General features: G+C 42.7%; 1 protein-coding gene across 3 annotated transcripts; it reads right to left on the reverse strand.

The window, feature by feature from the left end:
* Nucleotides 1-1759: 1759 nt before the first annotated feature.
* On the reverse strand, nt 1760-13078 carry RNF146 (ring finger protein 146). Of its 3 annotated transcripts, none has more exons than XM_040597524.1 (3): nt 12945-13078; nt 7112-7268; nt 1760-3521 (listed from the first exon to the last, which is right to left on the reverse strand). In XM_040597524.1, the coding sequence occupies exon 3, from the start codon at nt 3518-3520 to the stop codon at nt 2462-2464; it is 1059 nt and encodes a 352-aa protein (XP_040453458.1). In that variant the 5' UTR covers nt 3521; nt 7112-7268; nt 12945-13078; the 3' UTR covers nt 1760-2461. The 3 variants fall into 3 exon arrangements, with proteins under 3 accessions (XP_040453458.1, XP_040453459.1, XP_040453460.1); XM_040597525.1 differs by lacking the exon at nt 12945-13078 and adding an exon at nt 12046-12161; XM_040597526.1 differs by lacking the exon at nt 7112-7268 and having other exon boundaries at nt 12945-13065.
* Nucleotides 13079-19815: the final 6737 nt, after the last annotated feature.

A 19815-nucleotide genomic window follows, 5' to 3' on the forward strand; every position in this document is an offset into this window, starting at 1 on the left:
CAATGCTTGGTTCATCATGTTTTTTTGTTTTGTTTTTTTACCAGGACATAGGATTCCTGTATCTGTGGTTATCTGTTCTGGAAATGAAGATGTGCTGTATATTTTATAGCATTTTAATTTCCTTTTTTCTTTCCATTCTGCTCCACGGTGCATTTCTCTTAGCTATGCTGTACAAGTTGAAAATTACTTAATGCATGGCGTTACAGAAAACCACATAATGCCATGTGGCTGTGGCTTAGCTAAAATTGACGGAGAAGATGTCTCCTACTGAAGGTAATGGTTTAAATATGAGAATTGCCCGTTACTACTTTTTGCTAGCTTGATTTGGGGAGTGCATTTGCCACTCTGCTGATTGGCTATTAAGCTCTCACCAGCCTTACTTTTAACTAATTTTAGTACTTTAATAATTTTAGTACTTCACAGCTGCAGTCAGCCAGCAGGAGCCAAAAGCAGCACCACGGGTGTTTAGCTAAAGAGGTCTGCCTACTTTGGTCAAGAACCTCCAAGGATAATCACTGAAAAGTAGTTGTAGACTATTTGGGCAGAAAATAATGAAATGATGTATTTAACAAGTCAAATTCTTGTATTTTGCTTCTTGCTTTCTTCAACAGCAGATACCCTCACATGAAGTAAAATGTGTGCACACAGCAGAAGTGTTCTTACTGAAAGCTTTTGCAGCACGAAGTCAGACTTTGATAAGAGCCACTGTGTGTGCTAACTCGAAACAGAGAAATAAGACAGCTGGCAAATAACAAAAAAATACACCATTCCATCCTGTTTTAAGTCCATGCTCCTTATGGAACTGGAAGATGACAGTAAAAATCTGTGAGCAAGAGCATCCATTCCTAGCTGAGAAAGAAGGAAATCTTCTTTATTCCATCCTAATCTCCTCTGCATTTTTCTGTGTTGACTGATCTCATCTGTGGGCAGAGGAAACAAACTGGAGGGCTGGCACAGCTTTGCCCAAGAGTAGACCTATCAGCCATCATTACAGTTTAAATCTTACCATTTTTATAAATCGGCCCTTTTAATTCCCTTCAAATGATTGTTTGCTACAGCAACTTTTGTCTGAAGATGTGTACTACCTATGTATGAGCTATTGTCCCTTTCTATTCAGGGATACGTATACTAAGAATTGGGAGTATAAGCTTTATTTTAAAGATTGAGTCCATAAATCAACTAATGCTGTTTTTCAAATTGAGAAATTATACAACAACTGCTATGCACAGAAAAGACAAGCTGTGCTTTTCAAGATCTGGCTTCTAACCTTCTTTAATACACAGAAGTCAGTTTATGGAAGATTGCTAATAAAAGCACAAAACTAACTTTTCTAGGCTGCGACTAGTTTTCCTGTGAAGAACAGAGGAACAGCAATGCAGTCCTTAACATCAGTGTTCTTTGTTATAGGGTCAAGTTTGATAACTTCCTTACACTCTTTTATTTCAACATTTCTGCTGTTAAAATAAGGCTGTGTGTGGTACTTCTGCCTGCTGTAACACTGAAGTGAGTCGATCAGCTCTTCAGATGAGAAGTGACCGTTAAAGCTTGTGTGTGACGCCTGAAACTCATGATTTTTCAGTAGAAAGACATACTTCTACAGTGTTGATTTTGAGAGACAGCCAGTCAGGGATGCAAGAACATCAAGATACCACCCGGAGCCAGTCCTCCCTTTTGGCAAACACGGGAAGCTGCTTCATGATAGTTTTCTTTAAAGTCCCTCCAGTGAAGGTCAATTAAACTGGAGACTTATCTGAGATTATTACTGATAAAATGTAGTTTTATTAAATTATAAATTCCGTAACAAAAACGAGACAGATCAAGAAAGACCTCAAAAACAAAACTACAAGGACTAGATGGCAAAGCCAGTGAAAATGCCATGAAGAGTGTATAGGTAAGGATTTGCAACAAAAGTTAACAGCATTTTTACATTTCCATTGAAGGAAGGTAAATGATTGCTCTTGTCTAGTAAAAACACATTTTAATTCCAAACTCACATCTATTTCCTCACATTAAATGAAGCATCCTGCTCACACCCAACATCTTGCCTGCTCCCACATTGCTTTAGTGTTCTTTTCATACATCAATCCATGCAGAAAGTAGTAAGACACTTAATGCAACAGTCAGATAATGAAGACAATTCAAGTTGTACAGTAGATATACATTGGCCAAAAAGGGATTGAGTATCTCCAAGGGGAAAATGCTACAAAATAAACACAAGACGTTTCCAAGAAAACTGGGCATTGCTAAGCAGCTTTCAAACCACTAACAGGACAACCCAGTTTCCTACAGTTAGAGTCTTCCAGCTGAGACATGTTAAGAGACTTAAGTTAAACAGGCCAAATCTGTTTCTCCCCTTCACCCCACCCTCCCACCAAACACACTGCTAGGTTTAAGTGCAATGCCAATGTGGACAGAAAATTTACAGATACAGGACTGAGTTTTTATTCACATGGCTCTAGATTTACACTTCAGTGACTGTGCACTGTCCATCTGGCCTTCTAGATCTTACGCTTGTGTTTACCACCCCACCACCTCCCACTGGTCTATCTGCTCCTGGCTGGCTTGCATTTGCGTTCAAGTGTCTCTGCTGGACAGAGGTTGGGCGTTGCTGAATGTGGGCAGACACATCCTCGCTATCGCTGCTGGCATCTGATTCGGTCTCCTCAACAGAGGTGTCGGGGGCTGGCACCCTACCAGAAGATGATGATTCATGGTCTTCTTCTCCCTCTCCCCTATGACTCCTTTCAGCCATACTGTCTCCATTTATTTGCAAGTGGGCAAAAGAGTTCTCTAGAGAATTACTTGCATCAGGCGATGGCGTTGAAGGACTCACCAGCTGACCATCTAGTGACGGCAGGGGCCTAGCAGAAATGGATGCTAGAGGCTGCAGAGCTGCAGCCCCCAGAGTCGGTGTGCTGTCTGCACCATCAGCAGAGCTCTCTCTTGCCAGGTTGACAGTGTTAGCATCACAATCCAACCTCAGCCCAGCCACTCCCTTCTTTGGTATATCTATTATGTCCCGTTTTATTTTTCTGCGGCGTCCATGCTCGTTTCTCCTATACTGAACCATATTTTCAAGATCTGCTACGTATAAAAACCCAGCAATTAGCATTTCAGTGCTCTTTTTACCCTTGGAAAAGGCATCTTCCAGCTCTCTGCTGGTACGTTCATCATACTGCCACCAACCATTTCTACCTTCATAGTACCAAGCATATTCTCCATTGCCTCTGCTTGCCGCTTTGAGTTCTTCTGGTGACAATAAGGTTGGCTTGTCAAGAAAATCCTCTGGAATCTCCTGCCGGCAGAGTGCACATCGTTTCCCAAGCCAAGAAGCTCCCTTCACGCAGAGATAGCAGAAAACATGTTTACAAGGCAGACTTACTGGATGGACACATGTTTGCAGGCAGATAGCACATTCGGGGACTGTCAGGGAAGGTGCTGCATTAGCACACGACTCATTTGTCTTCCGATTTGTGGGAAGCATGTTGATCGAATGATCTATTTCACCACAGCCAGCCATCCTGCAAAGGATCAAAGACAGATTTAAATCAGTTTATTGTGTAATCTAAACTGGCACCTTGCATCACTTTTGACCTCCACATCCACAGAATGAGACTCTTACCTTAAGGTAAGTTATCATTTATGAAGCTCAACTCAAAGAAACTGACAGGTTAACATTCCGTTTCCTGAGCTGACAGACTAAATAGGGTACTGGGAGAATTTATTTTGCTAATGACCAATCTTCATCTGTTTAATTTTCAGCACATTATCATGCCAAGTCAGAAAGCAAATTTTGGAATTTCCTCTATTCTTTGTCTAAAGTAGTGTTGATTAACGAACCTCCAGCCAGCCAGTTACTTCAGAGCCTCCTCAGGAAATTTAAAGACGCTATGGTTCTTTCCTCAAGAGGTGATATAGCTGCAAACACTGAACTTAAAACACTCTCTCTTCACACTACTGGTGGTAACTCATTTGATTAAGGGATTGCCTAAACAGTACCTCAGTCTAGGCTTCCACAGAAGAAATATGCCTGGCAGCAGCACCTGGATGAAGTATTTTCCCACTGTTTCTTAGTCCCCATACACCATGGTATACCATCCCTCCAACTGGGCTCAGAACAACCACAGGAATGCAGGAAGAACCAGATTTGAGAACTGACGCAAAAGCATCAAGTGAACTGCCTGATGTAGCCGTGTGCATCTCAAAAGGAATCGCTGCAGCACAGCATAAGGAGCAGTGTATCACAGAAGACACACAACTGATTTGCTTAGTTTGTGAAGTCATTGCCTTTACCTTTTCTGGCCATATCTTATTTCTGTCATTAAAGATGGTTTTGTAACCAACTGTAAGAGAACAGGGAATGTAAAACTGTGTCACTTTGGTGTTGTGTAGGATTTCAGTAGCTGAAAATTCTAGTCTAAATTTGCAAATGCCTTCTCAACTACATTTTTGCCAAGGGAATCTTTTCACTGTCTGTTTCATGGTAGTTTTCTTTTCATGTTTTTATTTATTAGAAATCAAAACCAAACACCAGATACCAAATGAGGGTGAAGAATGGGATTTGGGGTATGGGGCTTAAAGAGGTGCCTTTTTTCATTTAAATCCCCAAGGAACTTGGAGGCTTCGGCAAAATACCCTTTCAGTGAAAGTAGTTTTTGTTGTACAAGCACCTAGGAACAGTTTGTGCAGAACTGTAACACGTGCATGTGGCCCAAAAGGGACCGTCAGAGGTCATGTAGTCCAGTCTCCTCCACATGACAGTGCCACCAATACTATCAGCTGTGGCTCTGTCTAGCTGAGGTTTGTTTTGAAGCGTGCAAGGATGGAGATACCACAGCCTCCTTGGATGGCCTGTTCTAGTGTTGCACACATTTCTAGCAGAATGTGTTACCTTAAGAGAAAACGCCAAGGGTTACTGTAAAAGCCTCCACTGCTTTAAACATCTTATGAATACATTGCTGGGATTGAAAAAAAAAATATTTACGCTTCAGTATCTGTATTTATCTTTAGAATAATGTATTAAGTGCTGTTTACTTAAAAATTTATTTCTGTATGCTGTCTGTTCCCTTTATCACTACAATTTCCTCCTGAAAGACCAATGCCTCTAATCTTTTTTTATCAAATCATTCTTTTAAAAGCTCTACTGCTCAAATATTTTTTCCTGAAGTAGCACATTAATTGTATCCACCTATGTTTCAGTTTCACATCTGAATCTCTTTCTCTGAGATTAAAGACAAATCTGCATACTAGTTCTTAAATCAGCATGCCAGATACAGACAGAGCATTACCTACCACTTGGTTAAAGTCTTTTCACTGTACAAACATCTATCTACAAGATCCATGCTAATAATGCTGGAATACGTTTCTTTCCTCGCATCTTTGAGGCTGTATTTTGCAACAGAATTTTACACCAAAACTAGGGGTTTATAATAAGAAACTTGCTAGAAAAAGAGGAGAAGCAAAGCTACTGAGATTTCAGAATACCTATGAATACAACCCAACCAGTATCTCACGACAGAAGAATTAGAAGAGAAATCCATGTATTGATTAATTTGCACTAACCATAGCTGAGGTAAAGGATCTGAATTTTCAAGTGCTCCTGCAATGAGATACTACTGTGCAAAAAGGCACAGCAGCAGAGATGTTTACTTCCATGCTACAATTTTACAAAAAGCTGCTTCTCCCTGAATATACTTTTTTAAGGTTATCCTTTTCAGTGAAAAAAAAAAAAAAAAGGATTAAAACAACCTGTAGATAAGTACCTTCTATACAGTTAGTTGCGTATTGTAATTAAGATTTTGGAGGGGATTAAAATGCAATGCTGGGGTTAAGAACGCAATGCATTTTGACAAACCAAATTCTGATACCAGAAGCTAACTTATTCATTAGCTAAAAGCAGAGTGAACCTCCTCACCTGTTCACTGAAAGCACAAAAACGTTAACATTTGAACTATGCTCAATAGGTCACCCATTAATTTGGGGGTTCTTTGATTCCTTACTACAGTGAGACAATAAATGAAAAGAAAGGAGTAAATGCCTTATCTTGAAATTCCTATGTGATTTTTAATGACTCTGATGAAAATGTTATGTGTAAAATGAATACAGCTGGAGGAGTAAACCCTTATCTCTAAGCTAGTGCTACACAGCAACATAAAACTCTTAAAAGATAAGCACAACTGCAGTTGCATGTGCTCAGAATGCAGGACAATTACGCACTTGAAGATTCATATCAACTAAAGCAATGCTGTCTCACTTTTTGTTTCTAAAGGAAGATCCTAATTAATCCCTTTCTGTTTACCTTTTTAAGTATCGAATGTAGGTCATAGAGTTTGTTTATAAGCTGGTATGAGGATGTGTACGTAGACTTTTATTGAAGAGGTAATCCTTCAGAAAGGAGGAAAAACATCTAGGCCTATGTTCACTGCAACTTCATGGTATTAAGAACTAAAAACCAATCACAGAATATTTTTCCTCCAATTAGGAGTAATATTTTAGAACAAGGTTTAATCAAAATAAGCTGCATATTAGAACTGATATCAAACAGTAAAGCTCTGGTTTCTTGGAGGGTTGGTTTCCCTTAAGTCAATTCTGGTAACAGGGAAAATTACATTATTGATTAGTGAGGCTAACAATTTATCAAACTCAAGGACAAGTTCTAAAAATAAATTTATTTGAAGTATTTAGATCTTCAATTCAGGTATAAATAAGGGAAAAATAAGCATCTGAATACTGCATTTTAACATAAATAAAGCCTAAAGCCAACTGAAAAGGTGCTAGTCCACAACCCTGCCAGATCCACGCTCTCTATTATCCTTTTGTGGATTTTCTTAATATTTTTAATATTAAAACATCTATTTAATTTGTAAGCTTAGGGTGCGCAGCCTAGAGCACCTTCATCAACACATAAAATATGGAAGAGGTAAAGTATAAATCTATACGAAAAGACCCCAGGCATTCTATGACTCTACTGGAACAAAAAGTAATTCCCCACAAAACCATCTCAATCTCAAAGTGGAGTAATTTTTCAAACTCCAGGTCAAATTCTAACTGCAACTAAGCAGTCTGACAAGGGGTTGACAAGTATAAGCCCAGTAACAAAAAAGCAGCTTACTTTTTCTGAGTAATTTCTACTGAAGCATGCCACAAGACTAAAATGTCCTCTCTTCAGATGTCTCCAGCTAGGACGGCAGGTCCTCTTCCCCAAGGCTGGCTCATTCCTTACTTGTCCTGCCCAATGGTACGCTACAGTGTTTCAGCTTCTCTGCAAGCTAATTGAAAGCAAATAATATCACCATTACAACTGCATACAGAGGTATGAGGAAGCAAAACACAATGCCATGGTCCCGTTACAGAAAACGAATTATTATTTCATTTACCTGATTGCAGGCTATCTTCAACAAAAATAGCATCAGAATTATTTTTTTCCAATAATCAATTTTGGCCCACAGTTTTGATGTCAATTATTTTGATGTCTTACCTAAGCAAATTATCTTTTTCTGAAGTATTGTAAAAGGCAATTTTCATTAAGTGAATAGCTTATTTCCATAAAATGACCACATACACAAAAAGAGAAACAAGACCAAACTTAAAAGCATGTTACGTTTATGCAAATCTAATCTCTAATAAATTACTCCTTATATTCAGAGAGTTTAAAAAGTCACAATGGCTTCCTAAAGCTGTTCATAAAATCATCAATATCATATAATTCCAAAGGACTATCTAGGCTTGTCATCTTGTCTCTTAACAGGGACTAGTATCAGATGCTTGAAGAGAAAACGGCACGCAAACAGGTGATTTCCCCTAGGTCCTTCATATTTCAAGCACCTTGTAGCTCCGAGCCTTGCATCCTTGTCCTCTTTTTTAGAGATTACATGCATTCATTTAATGAACGAACCTCAGAAGCGTTCAGCACTTTTATTTATAAATCTACGTATGTATGTCCTCATACTGGCTTATAACCAAACTCTATGACCTAGACTTGATATTTTACACGGTAAACAAAAAAAGGAATAATTGGGATCTTCCTTTATTTCTTTATAAAGTGCTGAAAGGCTCTGAGGTTCATTCATGGAATGAATGCATGCAATCTTTGAAAAAGTGGACAAGGATGCAACCCAGCTTCCACACCTCTGAGGTAATATACCCCTCTTCAGGCCAACAGGTAACATCAGTCACAATACATTTTGCGTATGTCATCAAGCAGAATCTAAGCTGTTTCACAAATACATCGCAATCACTAGAAACCAGTTAAGTGTCTAACAAATACTTAAATAACTCTACTGTAGCTAAGTATGAATCTGCAATCTCAATGAGAAGGGGGACCATCAAGATTTCACTGTCCCATTTTCACACCCTAAACATGAAGGTCTTGGCCTAAAAGGGCCACCCTTAGCTACAGGAAGTGTTTGGGAATCCTCTGTAAAAAGACTTGATAAGCTACGGAGTTTATATCTTCCTTCTGGGCTGTAGGTTTCAAGATTCTTAAGCATTTTGAACTACAATTTCCAGCTGCTGCAAAACATTACATACAGGAATGATCTGAAGCAGACCCAAGAATGTAAGGTCTTGGATTTCAATTTGCTCAAGGAAAGAATCATTTCTGTATAAATACAGTGCAGAGCAGACGTGTAAGAGTAAAGTCAAGGAGCGGTATGTCCCTGAAAGAGCATGGAGCATTTCGTATCATAGTATTCTGTGCTATAGTCCTTCATCAAACGATTGAATATTTTTCATTACTAACATCAGAGTGAAATGTTCAGATGACTTCAGCATAAGACACATCACTCAAATGTGTTATTTTCTTTATAGCTGAGCTCCATGTAACGTTCCACGCAGCTATTTTTAGAAAGAGTTCCTAAGGAAAAATGCAAAAATTAACAAGCCTATCCACACCTTTTCTCCCCTCATCGTTCTAGCAGCTTCCCCTTTCTTCACACATCAATCTGAAACCAAGAGCTGCAATCACCATTAAAATTTTGGCTCTTCTAATCTACTCAGAAAAGATACTACATTTGCTATGATCAAAGAGAAGGTTGCAACAAACTGGATGCTGTGGGTGTGGTGTTCAGTCCTTCATTTTAGGAGCTGGCTTTTCTGTTACTTCTGTAGATATCACTTGAAGCCTTTTATCTACTACCTCTTGCAGTCTACTACCTCTCCCAATACACTATTAGAGGTAGCACATCATAAAATCAAAAGCTAGGTGGTGATGGGAGAAAAAAGTTGGGTCACTTCTGGCAGATTTCTTAGGAAATAAAAATGCATGCACATGTCCAAGGTATGTAATTATACCTAGAAGAATCCAATTAGGGCGTAATTATAGGATTATGGTAAGGCAACTTTCTAATTGCTGCACTGCTCTTAAGAAGAGCTAGTTCACAAACTGACTTCAGGTAACTTCTACATTTCATGACATTGTTATTTATTTAATAAGCCAGTTCTGAAAATTTTAGTAAATGGGCTAAAAGACACTTGTGGTTACACACACCCCCTTTCCTGGCCAATGACTCCTCCTTTAAAGCCAAGTGGGCAAGAGCTGTGCCCTATAGTTGGCAATTAATTGTCTATGCTAGAAAAGCATGTAGTATGAGGAGTTACGCTATCTACAGCAACTTGGAAGTATCCCTTCATTGTGTACACTCACAATCCATGTATCCTATCATCACACACTGATTTTAAATCTTTCATTCAAGATGCAACAGATGAAAGACAATCCCACTGATTGGAAGAAAGCGTTTAAACTGGGCAACATCCCCTCCCAAATGGAGGCTCTGCCAGCATTTAACTGTTCTTTTTGTCCTTTTGAAAATCTCTCAGAATGCTTGCTGGGAGAAGTCACATCCGCTTCTTCCACGCAACCTGAAACTTTTGAAGTTGTGGACTTCCTACCAGACCTATCTCCCACAATGATATCAGGTTCTTCTTAAGAAGAATGTCAAGCTTTTACTAGACCAAGATGGAATGAAACCATTTCTTGTCAGTTCCATCAAATGTGCCCACTGGATCCCAAGTAAACTATCTGACCCAACACAGCTTTTCCCACTTTCCTATTTCCTTGCAAAAACAGCAACAGTAACAAAAAATAATCCCAACAACGTAAATATGTAAGAAGCCAGCTCCTAAATGTTGATGAAGTGCTACCTACAGTCTTAAGAAATCTTCCAAGTAAAAGCTTAGCTTTTTAAAAACAAAAAAGAACAAACCACTGCTATATTCAGCTAACACCAGCTTCTAGCCGTTTGGTTAGAAGCTGATTTCAGCCCAGTGGCTATTATTTGAGTCTTATCTCAAATGACAAATGTTCTCACAAATTCTGCAACTCTGTACAGACTACTCTAAAATAGCTATCACAAATTCATCATCATCAAACCACCCCCCATAGAAAACTCAGAAGCTACAGTATTACTTCAAATACAGTAAATGCTCTTCTGCAATTAAATACTTGGATTTTTCCATCAAGCTCCCTAACTTGTAACTCAATTATTGGGGGGGCAGGAGGGGAAAAAGGACCCCAGAATTCTGCCCTTCCCTACAAGTCACTATAAGCCAAACACTGTGGGAAGAAGGAAGGTGGCTGTTTGGTTTTTTTTAAACAGCAGGGGGATATAAATCACTCTCCCATCTGAAGATCTGCTACTGTCAATACACTATCAGCTCAAGGTACTGAGCCTATCAGTTATTTTTTACCCTGTCCCTGGGCGCTGGAGAGCACTACAGATAAATAACCTCATTGTTTCCTGTTCTCATCTACTTCTCTGTATGCTTCTTAAACTCAGAACATCTTCAGGAAATACTGATTATGATGAGGCCTGTCATACCTTATCCTTTGCTATTACACATCAATAAAAAACCCCCAACCCTTATATGTACAATATGAACTGAATCACAGGGGAATAGTCAAGTGCAGAACAGAACAGTCAACCATTTCAGTACTGAACTGCTACATATTTATTCAAAATGAGGTGGTTTTCCTATGCTACAACTGAAGCACTGAATTTGCATTTCAAGCATATAGCCTATTTCAATTTATTTAACAGCGCAAAATACTAGTTTCTCACTGAAATATAATGCTATTGTGTGGACAATTAATTAGAAACCAGTTCAATTTAAGTGATCAATGCTTTAGAAACAAAGGAAGTACAGGAACATTTCTTCAGATATATATAGACTTGATTAATATGCGGTGCGGGGGGGGGCATCAACTTCAACAAAACGATTCTCCCCCACTAATTCCAGGAATCTACTATTCAATAGCCTTTAAAAATACTGCAGTTCCAGCTCTCTAAATAAATGGCAATTCAATTACACCTACTTGATGCAGTATTTTTTGAAGGAAACAAGAACAACAGAACTTTTTCTTTCACTCATACATATTCCGTATTATAGCAATTTAAACAACCGGTATGTTGATTCACTTGGAAAGAAACTACAGTGGTAACCACACAAGACTATCAAGTAAGTTATTGCAAACATTCAATATTTAAGATTTACTCAGAATGACCAAATCAATGTTCAGATTTCACTGTGTCCTCAACACTACTACAAACTGTAATTTTTGGTAATGCATTTTTAGAGATGCTTTAGGAACTATTTTTAAGTACCCTGCTGTCCAGAGACAGCAGATACCAAAGCAGGAGGGCTGTATTTTTAGTGTTACAAATCTGATGAAAGCGGAACATCTCAGAACTCTACTCCCTACTTCTCCTTGTACTTCTTCAATGTACACTTGCACACTTCACCAGCATTATCAAAATCTACAGTATTTCAATTCATATCACAGAAAAGTCATGCTAAGATTTAAATCCCCACACTTTTACTTGGCTTTCACTATTTTACCACATTGATTCTCCCATCTGTATAAGAAAACACGTATTTACTAAGTATTTAGTAATAATTTCTCAGTGGTGGCAACATGTATTGCACCACAAGCTGGACCTATTTTAATGTCCCATTTTAACATTCTGAAGGGATGCAACCCCAACACTCGAGCCGAGGCCATCAAGCACAAAGAAAACAAAAGCCCTTCCATTGAAAAACACCAGTTACTTGGTTTTCCAGGCTTTGCGCTGGGCTCCGGCGCCTGTTGGTGCGACTCCCACCCCAGCCTCACGCAGCTCCTCACAGCGAGCGGGGCACGCCAGCCGCGGCAATGACATTTTGAAAGGCGAGTGACAACGGCCAGCGCACAATCATTTAAAGCGCTGCACATCGGTCTAAGAATTAAAGCGCTGAGCTCGGTCGGTCAGGGGATTCTGCCACGCGTGACGCCGCCGCAGCTAATGCTCCTGACCTATTTTAGTAACGAACAAAACGAAACCCGGGCCCCAGGGCCCCGGCCCGCAGCACGCACCGGCCGAGCGCGGGGAGCCGCCGAACCGCCCCCGGGGCCGAACCGCCGGCCGCAGGCGGGCCCCGGCCCGGCACTGGGGACCCGCGAGGCTCTACGGGCGGACCAGCAGGCCGGCCGCGGGGCCGGGGCCCGCTGGGTGCCCTGCCGCGCCGCGGGGCGGGGGCGGGGGCAGGGGCAGGCCCGCCGGCGGGGCACCGGGGGCGGCCGGCAGCGCCCTGCGCCGCCGCGGCCCCAGCGCCCGTCACGTGACCCCGCGGGCGGGGCGGGTGCTCCCCCCACCCCCCGCCAAAACAATACCGGGCCCGACTGCCCGCCGGGGCGGCCGTCCCTCAGCGCCGCCGGGGAGCCGCGCCAGGCCCGCGCCGCTCCGCTCGCCGGCCTTTTGTTCAGGGCGCCCGCCCGCGCGGCGAGGCCTCGGCACCCGCCCCGGCTCGCCCGCCCGCTCCCCGCCGCGGGCAGCGCCGCCCCGGGCGGCCGCGGCGGAGGGGCGCTGCTGGAGCCGCCGTCGGAGGCGGCGGAGCCGCTGCCTCTCCCCATCCCCGCGGCGGCGCCGGGGGCCGCGGCCGCCCGCCCGGTCGGTCGGTCAGGTACTTACCCGCCGGGCCGGCCGGCTCGCGCCGCTCAACTCGCCGCCGTCACCTGCCGCCTCCTCCGGCCCCGCCGCCGGGACAGCGGGACGCGCCGACGTCACGCGCGGGGACTTGACGGGGGGGGGGGGGGGGCGGGCAACGCGCCACTGTGACGCGCCGGCCGGGGAGGGGCAGCGGGAGAGGGTGGGGCCACCTCACCGGCGCGGGGAGGGCCGCGCCCGCGCGTGTGTGACGCCACGGCGTGACGTCGCCTCGCCCGGTGCCGGCGGGGCGCGCCATGGCGGCGGGGTGTGCAGCGCCTGCGCCGCCCGGCTGCCGCTGGGCTAACGGCGGGCGGGGGGGCGCCGGGGGGCCTCGGCGGGCCTCGGCGCACGGCTGAGCGCGGCGGGAGGTGGGGGCGTCCGGCCCGGCCTTCCCGGGGCCCCTGCTCTGATAGAAGCCGCCGTGTGGCGCGTTGGCCCCGGCCGGACGCCCGGTGCCCGCCGAGGCCGCCCTGTCACCTCCTGTCACCGCTCTCCCCGGCCGGACGGGGCGGAGAAAACGGCGAGCGGTCGAGATAAGGGCGGGGAGGGCTCCCCTCCCTCACCGGCTACCGGCAGGAGCAAAACGGGCTAGACCTGGAGAAATTACCTCGTTACCAGTCCAGTCAGAGCAGGATAATGCGAAATAAAAAGTAAATCGTGACGCGGTAGGGGTATCCCCTCTGCTACCAAAAGCTTGCCAGCAAGCCCTGAAACACCCCTCCAGGCAGCAGAGGTCTGGAAGTGGTGGAGCCTCCCTATGCGTGTTTCTGGACCTTTCTGCCCAGACGGTAGACGGGCACGCTTCCTTGGGGTTTGTCGTTCAAGTGGCACGGCATCAGTAACCTGGGCTGGTGACAGCACTGGCGAAAAATGAGCTAGCGCAGCTCTATCATGCTTAATTATCTTGAAGGCTGATTGCAGTTGCACCTGTCCCCACTGCTGAGGCCAGGGAGTAGATCCAGCAGGAGGTGAGAAGGGTTGCTGGCCTTTCCAAGAGCACATTCTGCAGCTCATTTGCCTGGAAATTTCTATGGCTTGGCAGCCAGGCAGAGTCACAGAACGGTCACGGTTGGAAGGCTCCTCTGGAGATCATCTAGTTCAACCCCCTGACAAAGCAGGTTCACCTACAGCAGGTTGCACAGAATCGTGTCCAGGCAGGTTCTGAATATCTCCAGAGCAGGAGACTCCACAACCTCTCCGAGCAGCCTGTTCCAGGGCTCTGTCACCCTCAGAGTAAAGGAGCTTTTATTTCTGTTTAGATGGAACTTCCTCTGTTGCTGTTTATGCCCGTTGCCCCTTGTCCTGTCGCTGGGCTCCACTGGAAAGAGCCTGGACCCGTCCTCTTGATGTTTGCCCTTAAGATATTTGTATACACTGATAAGCCACTGCTCCAGCTACAGGCCAATGACTTGTGCTGTGTGTTGTCCAGCTGTGTTTGGGTGGCTGGTGGAGATCTGGCCGCTTGGTGGTCTCCCACAGGTGGAGATGGACCTGGGCATGACCCAAGCGTAACTGCAGGGAGCTGGACAGTCCAGAAGCTGAGTTAGTCCCGTTGAGATGGGGTGCATGGGGGAGGCTTATGTTGCCCGCTGTTGTCAAACAATTGAAAAGTCTGCTGTATTAATTCTTGAGTAAACCAGAGTGGGAAACAATAATCCACACATCATTTAAGATGGAATGATATTTAGATGAGGGAAGAAAGACCAGGTACTTGTTACACAGGAATGGGAAACTAAGCATTTCAACATGACTAGAGGTGTAAACTGTCTAGCCAAGGGCTTGATGGATCTAGAAGTACTGTTGGCTGCTCTTTTTGGTATTTTAACACCTAATCATCAGCATCACAACACAGAAATCACAAGCATCAGAGAATATAAAAGATCAAAAATCTACAGAACACTAAATTCTAAATGTAATCAGGAATAATAAAACAAATGCATTTGGTAAAACTGCTAAGTTTTTCTACAAGTCTGGAAGAACCTACCCATAATTAGCACTGGTTTTAACAAACGTGACATGATTGCATCCAAGGAAAAACATTTACATGACCACGTATACTGCTATCTAAAAAGGTCTGTGAGGCTGGGTCAAAGAATGGGGATTAGAGAAAAGGAAAGGTCCCTTACTGGCAGTATGTGTCCAGCAACAATAGGCTTAATCCTTTACTGAACCAGACCTTGATCCTGTGGAAACTATTGAGGCCAAATTCCTGTCAGGTTCGGTTAGAATCTGACCTAAAACAGGAATGCAGGCCTGGACTCTTAAGGGATCCAAAGAGTTCAAGCGAAGTTACTCTCAATGCATGCAGCTTCATAAGAGAAGCAGCATCTTGGAAAACTGTACTTAGCAAAAAAGAAGTCCATGCCTGTGTTTGGATAGGTTTGTGACTGTTGACTGCAGCTGCAGGTCAACTGAGAAAATGAACTAGTGAATGCAAGATTTTATTTTATGCTCCATGAGTTATGGAGCAAGTGTGGCAGTTAAAGGGAATATCAGGTAGTGCCAAAGCTAGTAACCAAAAAATTAAATGCATTGCACCTTACTGGACTAAAGAAATAAGGAGCACAAAGATATCTAGTTGAACAGATTGGAATAAGGGGATCAGAAATTGTCTGCTTAAGTTCTAGTAAGATTATACCTTCTAAAATGTTGCCTACACTATCATCAATCCTTATTGACAGCTCTTATTTCAGTCAGAATGGGTATTATTTGCATAACTTTTTCTGTGTTTCTGTTTTTGGCATGAACACAACCCATCTCGTTCAACGATGACTTCCTTTATGCATATTAGTTTATACCTGTCTGTTAAAATTGACACCACCTCATTTGTATCTTTTCTACCTCTGCTTGCTTCACAGTTCTGTTGTGTTCTATTGTTTCTCCTTGCTTATTTTTACTGTTGTCTACAATGTCAACAGTCTGGAATATGTCTGATGCTTGCTACTAAATTATTAATTAATACAGTGGATTCAAAAGTAAAGATTAACCAGACTAATCCTTAAAAGAAACCACTTCCCCTGTTAAGTGTTCCAGTCCCACCATTAATATTTTGCTGATGCTTTGACAATGGAGAACTATTAATCCATATTTCAGTGTTTCTATTTATGAAGCATTTTTCCTGCTTCTTCAAACGTATGTGATACTATATAAATCTTTGAAGATATGACAATGTCTTATATTCATCAGGAGCTCAATCTTTGCTGCACTTGGCATGCTTAAGGAGAAAGGGGAGAAAAACAGTCTCCTTCTGCTGTGGTTTTGAGTCAGTTTATGTCAAAGCCATTTGGGGAGTTAGTGTGGAGACCCTCAGAACCGCTGCCAAGTTACACTAGCAGTAAAGGAGTGGAGGATGTGTGGCATCATGCTGTTTCCACACTCCTGCACCTTCAACAAACTCTGTACTGAGCAGAGAAGGTGTAAAGTTGGAATGAGCCAAGCATATCTTTGGCTCTTCCATGCTAGCAGTCAGAGAGGGGCTGGGGATCAAGTTCCAAATAAATATACTAAACACAAATCCTGATTTTGTTTCAGTGGCACGTTTGTTCCGTGAACCCCTGTTGCTTATCACTTACTGCATTCCTTTCCTGTAAGCTGTCATAGAGCTTAAGATCCCCATGTTACACTACCGTTAAAGTAATGTAACCATTAGAGCGTTACATTTTTTACTGCCATTAAAGACTAACATACACACATTTTCTAGAATTATTTCTGTTTTAAAATGATAATTATGGTTTTTACAGTCCATGACACAACCTTGTTCCTTGTGCTACAAGTGTTTTAAGCATGCTAACAGTGCAGAGCGGCCTGAGCCACGCGGGCTAGCCAGGGACGACTCTGGCAGCTTACAGCCAACATCAGGCTGCCTCCCTCATTCTCTGGCCCTGGCACCTGGTAGTCATGGCTCTCTACAGCCAGGCAGAGTGTAAAAGCAGTGCCCAAGACTGTAGCAGTGAGATAAAATGACGTTTGCTTCAACACCCTTGAAATGCAATTGCAGTTGTTCCAGTGACGTACAAAAGGTAAGTTGATCAATGCGAGTCCAAAGCCTCATCTTGGGTTTGCAAGAGGTTTTCCATTTTGACTTGCTGGAAACTGTTGAGGTTCATGACTATCTCAGCAATCTACGCTTGTAGTCCTGCTGCACTGTAGCTAAACCGATTTCCAGTCACTATTAGTAGATTCAGAGCAAAGTGTTAGTTAAGGCCTGAATTGGCATATGAAAAGGCAACTACTGTATTATTATAGTATCTGTGTTTTGCTTACATAATCTAGATACATAGCAATCTCTGCCAAAAATGCTGTTATTTAACAGTTTGGAAGGATTGTGCTAGTTAGTCATGAGAACAATCCCATTTTGCTTTAGAAACAAAGTTAAATGATGCTGAGGAGGAGAAGTGGGAGAAGTGGAGCTGAGGGCAAGTTCTCTTTCTCAGTTCTCTCAATCTGTTCCTTTCGCTGGATCTGTACCCATTCTGTCTGTGAACTCCCAGGGAGAGATCCTGATTGTTTTGCTTTCATTTAGTGGCAGTAAAAAATTCCATGCAGCATACAAAACAAATTTATTTTATTGCCCCAGTTGGCAGGCAAGGTAAAGTTTTCTTCTGCCAATAAGTAAACATTGACTTTTTCCATTATCCCAGCTGTCAGAATCATATCACAGTGTATGTTGCTGTTGAATTGAAGTCATCCATATGGTAATGCAGACAAGCAGAAAAAAACTGCCACAAAACAGTCACTGCCTTACAACACAGTATGTTTAAATCTTTTAGTTTCCCAGGCAGAGAATTTCCAGGATTAAAGCCTTCCTTTCCCCAGAGTGAATCTTGTGCCTTAGTCTCACAACCACTAGAATCTCTTTCTCTTTTACTTCCTCCCCATCAACAGGGAACATTAACCTCATATTTAAAAAAAAAAAAAAAAGTATTTGGGGTTGTCAAAATCATGAGATTTACAAAAAATTACAAGGTTTTGGGTTTCTTTTACATTTAGCCTTGAGTTTTACAGCTGTAAGGCTTATAGTAACTTATAGCTACATATATAATGTAGGTCTGTAGCTATAAGGCAGACTTTATTTTAACTTTATTGAAGCTGAAATTTTTGTATAACCATACATCTTCAGAAATTAAATCTTGAAAACTAGCTGGAGTCACAAGATTCTTGATAGATGGAAAAACTGTTAATCAGAGAGGAGGTAGCGCACTCATGACTGCATTTTGTTTTAGTGGAAAGCAAGCAAAATATCAAAAATACGTTATTGCCATCTTTGTCTTTAAAGAATAATGAATTAGAAATTGCAATTTCCTTTCGTATCACTAGATGGTATATGGTAACTGTACGGAAGCTGAGCTGTTCAAAAAAATTTTGATAGAGTATAGGTACTGCTTTCTTTCCTGATCCAGCTATTGCACTGACCAGACTCCTGACTTACAGAGGAAATGCACGTTCCTGCTCCTGACAACTAAAACTGCTTGTTGTTGTACCAAAACCCTGGTCCTATTGCAGTCAGTGGCAAAACGTGCAGAGTGTTTCTGTGCTCATGTTTTCTGGGAAACCACACACTAGTTAGGCCTCTAACTCTGGGTTGTATTTATAAAAGAGACACCCTGAAACGCTTGGGAACACCCACACTTTCTCCCCAGATTTGGCTGGGTAGTGCTGTCAGATGGCATGTCCTTTCTACCCCAACAGCAGAGAGAAAGAGTGAGATGAAGCAGGTCTCAGGAGGGAAGGGAGTGAGGAACAGAGCTGTGCCGTGTGCTGTGTACTTCCCCAGCATTGCACCAAGGCGGCGAACGAGAAGAGTCTCGGACACACAGCACCATCCTCCATTACATTCTCCATGGCAGAAGGGGACCCCCCCCCCAAAAGCAGTTCCCAGTTTCCAGCTTCGGGGACCAGATCTATTTTTGTAGTACTTAAGACCAGCAAGAAGAAATGTTTTGTGAAGTATAGAGCTCTGGTACTGAAAAGTGAGAGTGAGTAGCAATGCCACCCAAAAGAAGCATTCATCTTGGCTGCAACAGGTAGCTGTGTAGTGTGGCAGCATCTCTTTCTTGAGTGAGTGAGGAATAACAACACAATGTAAAGAAAACAACTGGGTTAAATGTTCCCATTTGAAGTCTAGTTTCTTTCTCTGTACGCTCACATCTCCCAGTGAGATGCCTATCATGGCTGATACTACAAAGAATACAGGATTAGGTCAGACTTTTGCACTTTTCAACTACACAGTTAAAGTAGTACTGCCATGGATAAATGCTTCTTAATATTATTTCAAATTTTTAATGCCAATAATTTAGACTAAATAAGTGTCTGCGAGAGCGGGTTTCTTTCTATGGCTTTACCAGACTTTTGAAAAGAAGATGGAGTCATTATCATGGCAAAATCTTAGAAGGAAATTAATGTCAGTCAATGCTTAAATAATTATTATAATTCCAATTTTAATGTCTGTCTTCTCCAAGAGCCATGCAGGGTGGAACAGTTAACGCAAGGGTGATGTTGCAGACAGAAGCAACACAGTATCACTTGCTTTTGCAACTATTTTATAAAGTGTTCTCAGACAGTATGACAGCATGGCACAGAAAAGTGCATTTCTTAGTGACATGAACTCTGCGCTGACAGGAGTTCATTGAGGATTTGAGGCATGAATTAATCAGTAATGCCACACTGCCTGTTATATCTTAGAGTTTAATTAACAAAATCGGTGAAGGGAAATAGCATCCATAAGCATTGATAAAGGGATATTCAACGTAGCCTGCAACATAAACGTTTGAATGTTAAAAAGAACAAAGTTAAAAGTTATTAATTCTCACTACCCACATAGCCCCCAAGCCAGTACTTACACACGGCCTTCCAT

This window comes from Falco naumanni, chromosome 6 (genome assembly GCF_017639655.2).
Source record: "Falco naumanni isolate bFalNau1 chromosome 6, bFalNau1.pat, whole genome shotgun sequence".
Classification (NCBI taxonomy): domain Eukaryota; kingdom Metazoa; phylum Chordata; class Aves; order Falconiformes; family Falconidae; genus Falco; species Falco naumanni.

Bases quoted from the DNA above. Each gene is read 5' to 3' on its own strand.
- RNF146 (XM_040597524.1), bottom strand. From the start codon at position 3,520: ATGGCTGGCTGTGGTGAAATAGATCATTCGATCAACATGCTTCCCACA.